The sequence below is a fragment of the Fusarium verticillioides genome, chromosome 7 (genome assembly GCF_000149555.1).
Source record: "Fusarium verticillioides 7600 chromosome 7, whole genome shotgun sequence".
In the NCBI taxonomy this organism is placed as follows: domain Eukaryota; kingdom Fungi; phylum Ascomycota; class Sordariomycetes; order Hypocreales; family Nectriaceae; genus Fusarium; species Fusarium verticillioides.
In genome coordinates, this window is record NC_031681.1 from 1,366,414 (window position 1) to 1,377,529 (window position 11,116).

Sequence of the window (11,116 nt, forward strand, 5' to 3'; positions counted from 1 at the left end):
CCGCTTCGCACCCTGTTCTGGGACTGGTGGAAGCTGGAAAAAATCACCGGTGATAATGAGTTGAATGCCTCCCCACGGTCTCCCGTTGTTTCGAATCGTTCTTCCAATTGTAGACAGTTTGTCAAACAAATCTCCGTCCACCATGGAAATCTCATCAATGACAAGGCATTTAGTTCTCAGCCAGCGGTTCTTTGCCTTGGGATTCCTTCGGATTTTCTTGATTAGTGATGGGGCATCCTCTTTGCCAAGTCCAATACCAGAGAAGCTATGGAGCGTAATGCCTCCGATATTGCATGCAGCAAGTCCCGTGGAGGCAGTAACGGCAACTCGTTCTGGGTCTTTGGCATACTTCTTCTTCAATTCCGTGATGATGGCTCGCATGAGTACAGATTTGCCAGTTCCGGCCGCACCAGTGAAGAAGACACTCTGGTTCTTGTTCACTACCAGGTCCAAGACGTGTCTCTGTTCTTCGCTGAGCGATATGGCAAAATTGCCCTTAGAATGCGAAGTGGTGACTTCTTTGATCTCATCCATGGAAAGACCGGTGCCGGCCGATGGTTGCTCTTGCTGACGCTGAGTTCGAAATTGTTTTTTCTGTTCCTTGACAGCGCTCGCTGTGGGATTAAGAAAATCCTTCCGCTTGTTATCCGGTGTTTGGGCGACTTGTGGGTGAAAATCACTCTCACCATCGGGTTCTTCCTGCCTGAAACTTTGAGGCAATACGCGTTTCTTGGCCTTTTTAGGGACCGGAGCATCGAAGTCACCTTGGTCACCAGAAGAATCGCGCTTCATGGAAATATTGGCCATCGTTGAAGTGACAGATGCATTGCGGGACGGTGGTAGGAAATGTGAGGGCGGTGACGAAGACCAAGGTATAGCCTTGTCTGTCTGTGTTGAGGTTGGCGGCGGGGGTGGCATGTTCTCCTTGGTGATGCGCTTGGATGGAGTATTTGCGGGAAGTGGTGGTAGTGCTGAAGGGGCTTGGAAATCCAGATCTAGGTCGTCGTCGTCACAAAAGTCGTCTTCCGTAAAGAAGACCGCTGCTTGGGCCTTTGCGTGAGCTTCAGGTTCAGTGAGATCAACAACATCTGCTTGGCCGCCGAATGAGTTTGAACCTCCACAGATAGAAGCCAGTGATCCACCGCCAACACCGTTTGGCGGTCGGTAATTGTTTGGAAGTTGGTTCATGTTAGAAGGTCGGTTTTGAAGAGGTCTGGAGAATGGTGGCATGGTCCTCGCCGACACAGCAGGGGCGTTTGACTTCTTTAGTTGCTGTCGAATATCGGCATTATGAGTACTTGGGCTGGAAGGAAGAAACGATTGGCTTCTGGGCTGGCTCCTTTGTTGGGGAGGAGGGCCATTGGCCTCGTATTGGCTATTTGCACGCTGTAGCATTGCGTCAGGGTTTGGTGAATATATCGGACCAGCTGAGTGCACCTGAACTCGTTGCTGTTGTAAAGCTTGTCGAAGAAGGAACGCCCGTGCCGGCGAGGAACGAAAAGGCAGGTGGTTGATACCAACCTTCATAAAATATCGTGTAGTGGCGACCGCTGAAGGTTACCGCACCTGAGGCAGGTAGGAAAACGAGGGAGGAGGGGGGAATGGGGAAAAAAATTAAGCAGGAAGCTGCAAGGCTCAATCGGACGAAGACGAGATTATCAAGGAAGTATCCGTACCCCACGGTCCTGTCATATTCAGCAGAGGCAGATTGTGATTTCCTGCAGGATAAGGACGCGTCTCGGCCCCGAACCTGGTCAGGTACGACGAATGAAGTCTTCACATGAATGCAGTAGGTCTCTGCCCGACGCGTTCCAGGCGCGACACGCCTCACTTAATGCACTACCGGCATTCGCTTAGTCACGTGGTCTATAATTGCCGTTCATGCATACAACTCACGCTTGACGTTAAATAAGGTAATGAATGAACCATGTGCACAATCAACTATTAACAATGAAATTGTTCGTCATTATAATATTCATGTTTTTCTCAGGACAAGCACGATACTGAATTATCAACTTATCTTCATTCCTTTGAAATGATAAAAACGCCATTGCCAAACCTTGGTGTTTCCATTGTATCCAATATGTCAGTAACACGAACTGATCCTATTCAAACATTGCGTAAAAGCACAGTGATTGCAACAAAGAAGACTGCCGACTCATGCTATCAATTTCGTCGGCCACTATATCCCCTAAAAGCCTCACGATCTTCATGATGTTGTCGTGAATAGCGTGGCTCCCTGTGGCTCATGAACTCTCGAGCCCGTTGATCACTCCAGCGAGGTTCACGGTCAACGTACTTGTAGTCGTCGGGTCTTCGATCTTCTCGCCTCTCCTTAAGTTCACGGAGCCGTCGAAGATCCTCTTCAAGATTTTGTTTGAAGCGATCATTGTCTCTTCGAACGTCACGCTCACGATGGCCGTCGTCTAATCTTGCTCGCTCAAGGGGCTTGTCGGTGCGACTGGGTCTGATATCATAAGACTCATCTCGTCGGGGCGCAGTGCCTCGAACATGACGGACACTAGGTCTTGCTGCCTGGATAATTCGTGGCGGCTCTCCTCTCCAAGGCTGTTCTCGGGGAGAAGGATATCCGCCTCTGGGCGAGCAACTTTCGTCACGGTAGCGACGGCCGGGTGAATTGAATCGTACATGCTGCCGATCAGAATGTCGAGAGGAACGGTCATCAACTATATATTCAGCATCCTTTCTGATGTTGCGAGGATCCTGGACGATAATGTTTTCGTGATGATTGGAAGGCATACGCTTCGGGTTTGGGCTACGCCCTCGACCCCTTTGCGGACTGCTACCGGAATCAACGGACGATGGCCCTGTATCCTCGCTTTCATCTTCTGAACACTCGTCACTATCACCATTGGATGGCGAGGAACTTAGGCCTGAGTTATCAATAACCTTGACTCCATCTCCAAAATTGAAACCTGGCTCTGGTGCCGTTTTCTTTGGTGAGCGATTGCTTGCCTCAAATGGAGCCTTAGGTGCACCGGGACCTGATGAGGGCATCTGTGGAGGACCCTTGGGCCCTGGCAATGGCCCATGTGGTGGTCGGTTGATGGGGATATTGATCGCTGGTAGCCTTGGGGGTGGTGCAGCTGGAACCTGTCCTTGTGCTGGTGTTGGTGCTGGTGCTGACGCTGGTACTGTTACAGGTGGCACAGCACCTGCATTATGAGTGATCGCATTTCCTGGCTTTGCAGGTGGCATGCCACTTTGCTGTGCATTGTTGAATGGGCCCTGTCGAGGGGATTGGGCTTGAGGCATACGAGGGACGTTTTGTTCTCCCATAGGAGGCCTGAGTTGACCATTGAATCGTGGATTGGTCACTGGACGAGGTGCTGGCCTGACGGGGGCTGCAGCAGCAGGAGCAGCAGTAGGAGGAGGGGGCGCAAATCTTTGGGGAAGGGCGACAGGCGGTAACCCTCCCATGCGTGGCTGGGCAGGTGTCTGTTGGGTTTGCCTTGGCTGTCTCATCGATACATGTGTATCGAGGGTTCTGGGGGTATGGCGGCCAGAGGCGGGCATCCTCTGGAAATATGCATTGATTGCCACTCTCTCAAGCCTAGGAGATTTGCTCCGCTTCGAGTGGCTTCTGTGCTTTCTGGAGCTTCGCACACTCCTGTCATCCTGGTGTCTGGAATCATCTGCCGCCCGCCACTCTGATTCGATCTGGGCCAGCTTATAGTAGAACCGAAAGTCACGGTCCTCTTTGGTTAGATCAGCTTGAGCCCTGTCGAGCTGAAGTTGGATAGTCTCGTTCTTGTCTTGCTTCTTCTTTGAGACAGATCTTGTGGTTCTATCTAAGTGCTCGATCCTCTCTTTGATCCTTGATTGGGACATGTTCTTCTCTGTACTAGTGATGATCTCCCAGTCATATTCTGTATCCCGTGCCTTGCCACCACTGGAGGTCACAGGGGTCTTTTCGAGGCGGAGAGCTCTGTACACAGGAAGCTCCCTGCTTCGGACATTTTTGACCTCGGCGGGATTTTGCAGTCGCAGATCCATGGGAGGCTGGGGAGGATGGCTATAGCGCCGGGTATTGGCAGGCATGAATGCAGGAAGTCCTGCAGGGGCTCCGTTCTGCTGGGGCATTGAAGGCCGTGTTTGGGGAGCTTGAGTATGATACATTGGTTCTGGGATGTTTTGAGGCATAGCCCCGACAGGAGGAACACCAGCCATAGTGTGATTGGTATTTGCTAAATGAATGGGGAATTCCAATCCTGGGATTGATGCGATGGAGAGGAAGAACAAGGCTATGATATATACGACTGGAGATGGAGAGCTTGGGTGGGCGCAGCTTGGGAGGGATTCGAAAGCTCCTGCGTCCAAAGACTTGTGCAAATTAAAAGTGAGGCTGGCGAAATAGCAAAGGGGTGCGTCCTAGTGAGAAGATGGAGGGGGGATGGAAGATTGAGGACTAAGGAGGGGCGCAGTACAGCCTTGTTGTGGCAGGTGTGTCAAGCAATTGGAGAGAATCTTGTTTGCTTTGAAGATATGAGGAAAGGAATCTCTGTTTGTTGGAGCCGAAATGGGAGTGTCTCTGGATTTCTGTGGGAAACTCGAGGGCGAGTGAGGGTCTATTTGAACTTGGACAGCCATTGCTCAAGATAAGTACGTATTGGCGTTGGTTGCTTGATCTGGTATTCCGACACAATACGGCAGTGATGAGTACTCTTGATGATGAAAGCCAGTTTTGTGTTACTGAGAAACTGAAGATTGTTGTTAGAGGCGAACCATACATTGGTTGTTCTGCGCTCGAGTTGGTGGTTCGCCCGTTGACCTCCACCAACAGCACATCAGCTTGGCGCAAGCCAACTACGCACATTAATAGCGATATCATGAATAAGCCTACAATAGGACTCTCAGCCGAAGTGAACTAGGTAATCGGCAAATGCATTTCTTGCCGGCCGACCTCTGCTGAGATACGGCATCATTCGCCTGGCCGACACGATCAGACTGACTTGCATGAGGCAATCGGCAGAGTCCAACGACTCAAGATAGTCCCTTCAACCGGCGCCTCTATTGTGTGTTACCGCATGCTGTCTCGATATGGCGACCGACAATGAACGATGAGGCAAGTTGCCGAGAGGCTGACCCGAGTCGATTTGTGACCCGATACCGACAGCCCGTTCTGTCAACGCCCAGATATGCAGGAAGGCGATCGCCGTTTCTAAGATACAACATCCATGCTAGCTAGCTATGTATGCAGTATGCTATACTAAGTGTCTGTCTGGGTGTGTTACTCTGCGGCCCTCGGTCGCCCGGTGAGAGTTTAACACGATGATCTGGAGATCTTTTACGCTGCGTAACCATTTGTTCGAGTTGAGAGAGGCCCTGCATTGTTGTACTGTTGAATCAGATAATTGCCTCGGATACACCATGGCTGGACTCAAAAGTTCACCACGAAGTCGTTGGGCGTTGATGTCGTTCGATATGTCCGAAGTTTGTGCTACTGAGGACGAGAGCGCAGACTCGGACGCGAACGCAGCGCATCGCCACAATCGAGAAGTGTAGTCCATCGTGGAATTAGGCCTTGTCCGCCATGTCACGAAAAGTGAGAGCGACAGGTCCAGGTCGGACATATCGAGGAATCGGTGAAACAAGTTGAGACTTGCTTGCACTAAGGAATAGCTTCGCGGGAAGGTCGGGTATGCAAGTGATTGCAGAGAATGTACAGTAGCGAGCTGAATGATGTGCATATTTGGTTGATATGGTCATTGACTACCATGGATCTCTCGCAAGGCAGACAGGCAGTTGTTCTACATACTGGCTCTGTTGGTTCGCCAAGTCAGCGGCAGTTGGGATTAACATGGTTGAAAATGCGCGTAAAGTGATATTGAGGTATAATGACTCAATCAGCCTTGATTGCCCTGGAGGTGAGTGTGTCCAAAGTGTACAGTAGATACTTGGTAGATGGTGGTAACGCAATCCGTTTACACCGCGTCACGGCCCATCCCATCCCATCCCATCTTATGCACGATATAGTCAGCAGTTTGATCGAAAAGCGCCCTTAGTTATGCGGCAACTAGTAACTGTAGACTATATGAGTATGTCGAACATATTATGTATGATGTGGAGGTAGAATGACCCAGTCTAGAAGTGCATGTGCGGCGCAGGCTGTTGATGATGGATGGCCTCTGAGGTTTTCTATACGTCGAGATACAATCCGATAAACTAAAAAAAATGAGGCGAAAGTGAACATGTTTCATGTTTTGGTCGTTATGAATTGTGTCTGGATTCTGAGACATGAATACGGGGTTTATCAGTCTTGCTTTGAGACAGCAAAGCATAGCATGGCTAGCATGGTATAGCATATTACAACGCAACACAGTCGCCACGGCACGGGCAACACAATAATACAGTTGGCGATGGCACAAAGGCGTGTCTCCCGCGTGGCCGTGTGACCTGTCAAGAGGGTTCAATATATCAATTCTTCCCGATGGCGATACAACCGTCGGTGATCAGGCAACTGGCCGCCTGTCAACTGAGGTTACACTGAGGATTGATTTAACTCTGAACGGGCGTGTCTGTCTGTTCTACAGTATCTTTTGCGACGGAATATTCAGGGCGTTCGTTTCTCCTTCACACCCTCAGTTCATGTCTGCTAACTTTGGCCGGGCGCCCAAGCATGGTTGCCTTGTGGATGCCTCGTGAGGGGTTGATTACTTTACTTTGGCATTGCTTTTCTTTTCCGTTTTCTTTTTTCTTGTTCTGAAGGCGACCGATTACTCTTTTTGCTAATACAAGTGTAAGCAAGTCTTGGTTGCTGATTCCACCAGCAACATTCATCAACGGCCGATAACATCATTTGCCTTCAGAATACTTCACCGAGAATCAGAACATTGATACGCCCACATCATCCAATATCTATCTATCTCTGTGACTCAGTTGGTCGGTAGAGATTCAGGAAATAACTGCATATCGTCTTAAGCACGCCCGATGTAAAGCATCAAGATCTCGAGTGATACAGCGTCTTCCTAATGTCCCATGGGGTCACTAAGCCTGCAATTACAGTACTATGTGTTTGTTTAGAGACGGGAATAGATACCAAGACTTGTTGTCTTTAGGACACTGTATGACTGGTGACATGCCAGGAGAATGCTGTGTCAAGTCTAGACTCTCCTTCTCATCCCTTTCAATGCCGTCGGTGAGTCTCTGGGTGGCCTTTTCAACCCTCTGCCTCTCAATGGCCTTACCATTCTCATTCGAGGCCGAATTCGTCAGCCCAACAGAACGCGTTAGCCCTATCTTCTCTGCAAGAGGCCACAGAAGCCACTTCCAGGGCTCGGTTTCTATTTTCAATCTGTTTTTCCAGTTTTGAAATCGCACTTCTTGATCTTCCGAGGCGTCAATGCCATAGATAGATGAGGCACCTCTAATGAGTTGCTCAAGCCAGCAACTGGGAGAAGCACATCTGTTCAGAGCAGGGGAACAGATCGAAAGACTTTCAATTATTCTCGTATTATTATAGAATAATTAGCCTAGAATTATCAAGAATTCTTGGTATTACGATTGCGATACATCCATCAGCATTGATCTTCTTATGTAACTCTTACATTTCAGAGGGCACGGTTCATTGTACTGGTAAAGAAAGGTCCATCATGATAGATTTGCACTGATAAACTACACTTGCTCTTTGACTATTACTTCCATGCCATCCAGAGCAATCTGTTGTGTGTGTAATGATAGTCAACCCCCTCCTCTCCCACGATATCAAGATATCAAATGACCTTCTTCAAATATGGCAGCAACGGCACAGAACAACGCAGCATCATCATGTTGTCCAAGGCCTTTTGAAGCCCCTTGGCTCTGAAATATTGAACAACGTACGGGCTCATACAGAGACGCAGCTCATTTCATGTCAGGTTACGAGTCTCAACGTGACTTGGAGCTTGTAAGGAGATGCATATTTCCATCTCAAGATCTTTAAGATTAGACAAGTCTACAATACCCATCTCATTGACGTTTTTCCACGTCCGGAAACCAAAGCTGTTGCATAAGGAAACCACTTAAGCTTAAAACAGTTTGAGGCAGCTTGTGAGAACTGATGAAGCTCGCAAACAGCAAGGATCTCACTTCAGCCCTCTAGGCACCAACGCCCCATCAATCCCAACGCACCAATCTCACCAATCAACGGCTGTTTGTAGGCATGAACCCCCCTGGTTATATATCAAAGTAGTGGTCTACTCTTTCAGCGAAGTAGCTCAGTCAGTTAACAATATGTTACTCAATCATATTTACCTTGCCGACCATGGTCCCCCCCTTGCTTCGTTTCTTTTTGGTCCATGTTCGACTCCCGGATTCCGTCGTTTGCTCCAAGATAGTCATATTTTGATATAGGAATCAAATTTCGTTGGTATGGGTACGTACATGTCTGTGTCGTTGTAGCATTCAGTTGCCTTGTACCTATACAGCATTCCACTGCCCTCTTCAGCGTTGAGCCTGATAGCCTTGCCTCACCAATCTTTATTACTATCCAAGCCTTATGCCAGGTACACGTAGGAATTGCCCTCTCTTTCGATGTAATCCTTCTCAATAAGACTGCATCTACCGTTAGCCAACCCTGGACACTATTATTAACGTGTTGTGCCACATACCTTTCGATCTCCTTCTTGATCGCCGCCGGCTCAACACTGCCTCTTTTCTTTGTCAGGTTGATAACCTCTGCCACAAGGTCACTGTGACCCATGCTCTTGCGACTTTTCATTATTCTCACGATGGCTGCCTGTGTCTCAAAGCGCCGGTCTTGCGCGATCCTCTCGTGTGTAGCCTTGTTCTCCTCCTTTGTCTCCTTCAGCTGGATCTGATTAATCTTGACTCTGTACTTGGGATCCGTAAATGTTTTGTTAAAAGTAAACGTATCAGTAGGCTTGACATCACGACCTTTCGGGTGCTTGGTCAGCACTCGCGCTTTGCCGCAAGCGAGCGACTGAAGTGTGCGATCAAGATCACCACCTGAAAGACCAGTCCCCGTGGCGATCTGTTCATAAGCCAAAAATCCATCGGCCGGCACGCTGTTGAACATCATCAGAACCACAGCCTGGTATGCAGATACAAGAAGCTCCTTGGGCCCCTTGGCGAAGATGCCCTTGAGGGAGCAGTGGGCTAATGAGTGCTTCCACGTCAGGGCTCGTCCTGTATGCTTATTCTTGTAATACTTGTCAAACCTCTCAATCTGAGTAGCAACCTCATCCGGCAGGTTGAGACGAACATCTGGATAAGTTGGCCATGCAGCAGCGGACAAAATCATGACGGAAAGGTCCAGAGAATTCTTGCGCTCAGCACTTCCTTGACGCCATTGCTTGAAAGACTCCATTTCATCCTTGCCGAGTTCCTGATCCTTGAACATCTGTTCCAGATTATGTGTAAAGTTTGCACCGCACTCTCCTCGAAGCTTTGTTAACATGTTGCGCTCAGCGTCTTGACTGGCGCTTCGTCCCATGAGCAATCTCCGAGCCAAGTCTTTCTTGTAAAATGCCTCGAAGGCGTCCTTGCCCTCGATAAAGCGGAACAGCTCGAGAGCTTGGTCAAGCTGTCTATCAAGCTCGGCATCTTCGTCACCTGTGCTCGCTTGGCCTTCCTTCTCAGCTGTCGCTCGATCTTTCACATCTGACAAAAGATCCTTTGGTAGTGACTTCAAGCCGCCTCGCAGAAGCATGTCGATGTATTTGGCGATCATCTCACCAATTTTGGATGTTCCCGTGTCCCAGCAAGAGGCAGCTTTGCGGTCGTTCATGAACTTGCCAAAAGAGTCTCTCATGCCCCAAAGGAAGTCTTCGTCCTTATTGAAAGCATCTCGAATCATCAAGTCGAGTGATCGGCGCAGCTCTAATAAGCGCAAAACCATTTGGTCACCCTTGTCTTTGTCGCTGATGATTGCCGAACCAGTTGATCGAATGTAGTCGCACCATGGATCTTTCATCTTCTTTTGGATCCCTGATAACCGAAGCAAGTCATACAAAGCCTTCATTGACTCAACTTCTCTATCAGCCAGCAGCTTCGCCAGGTTACCACCGTTGAGAAGTTTTTCTGAGTAGTTCGTGATGAGATGGGCGTGCGCAGAGTCCATAAGTTGCTTCTCCGTCGTACTATCGAGGTTGAATTGGATGCAGCGATAGTCTTCCTTTTTCAGTAACTTCTCGCAAACCAAAATGTAGTCCTTGAGACTTGATGTGCTCCAAGCTTCGCCAAATTCTTTAAAGTATCTCTCAGACTGCTCTAAGAAGTAGGGCTCAAAGTGCTTGACATAGACCTCCAAAACATAAAGCATCATGATCGAATCTTTCAGTAATGCAGGTTCGATTTGGTCGATGACTCTTCGATCGTGCTCAACTAAATCGCAAACACCTGCGATCAGCTTCACGCCGACGGAGTTTCTATAGGCTTGACTCTGGGATGGGAATGCCATCTTTCTGAACTGCTGAATCGCCATATCGTTTATAGATGCAAGGTTCTTCTGCAGTAAATACGTTCGATCGAGGTAGCTGAATGTTGATCTGATCAATATCTGCAAGTGGTTCTTAGCATCTCAAACCCATATAGAAACATCCAGCCTACCGTTTGTGTATTCCAAGTCTTCCATTCTGCTAGTGTGCTCTTCACGGTATCGAGGTTCGAAGCATGCCCATTCTTCTGGATTCTGGGTAGCACAGTCCGTTGCAGGTGTACGTCAATTCTCTCTTTGAGCATTTGGTACACCTTCGCGGGATCCCCCTTTCGACAGACATCCTCGACCCCCCTGTACAGCCTCTCCAAGGGGACGTTGGGTGCCCGTCCCGCAAAAACAGCCTCTAGGGAATCCTCGAGCTCCTTCTCGGTCCGTTTGTAGTACTCGGCGACCAGGGTATCTCGACTCGTGGGCGCTCGCAGATTCTTGATAACAAGCTTCTTGGAGCCAGAATATGGCTTAAACGCAGAAGGTGTCTGCGTTAGGTCGATGGTCTCGGGGAGCTTGCCCCGCGCTTTAGCGGTGGTCATTTCGAAGCGCGCCCGCTTGGAGGTAGCAAGGGGAGGTGATGCTGAGGATGTTGAATCTAACCGCGGCCTTCGCCGGGAGGGAGAGGTTGTTTCCGACGCCAACGGTTTCATGGAGTGAATCCAGGCG

The 11,116-nt window shown here is 49.1% G+C and overlaps 2 protein-coding genes across 2 annotated transcripts; both read right to left on the bottom strand.

Moving 5' to 3' along the window:
• Positions 1–2,166: 2,166 nt before the first annotated feature.
• FVEG_06975 (hypothetical protein) lies at positions 2,167–4,191 on the bottom strand (the record flags this gene model as incomplete). The annotated part of the gene is made up of 1 exon (XM_018895451.1): positions 2,167–4,191. The coding sequence occupies one exon, from the start codon at positions 4,189–4,191 to the stop codon at positions 2,167–2,169; it is 2,025 nt and encodes a 674-aa protein (XP_018752700.1).
• A 4,304-nt stretch (positions 4,192–8,495) lies between these two features.
• FVEG_06976 (hypothetical protein) lies at positions 8,496–10,989 on the bottom strand (the record flags this gene model as incomplete). Its single annotated transcript, XM_018895452.1, has 3 exons — positions 8,496–8,553; positions 8,610–10,519; positions 10,570–10,989. The coding sequence occupies 3 exons, from the start codon at positions 10,987–10,989 to the stop codon at positions 8,496–8,498; spliced, it is 2,388 nt and encodes a 795-aa protein (XP_018752701.1).
• Positions 10,990–11,116: the final 127 nt, after the last annotated feature.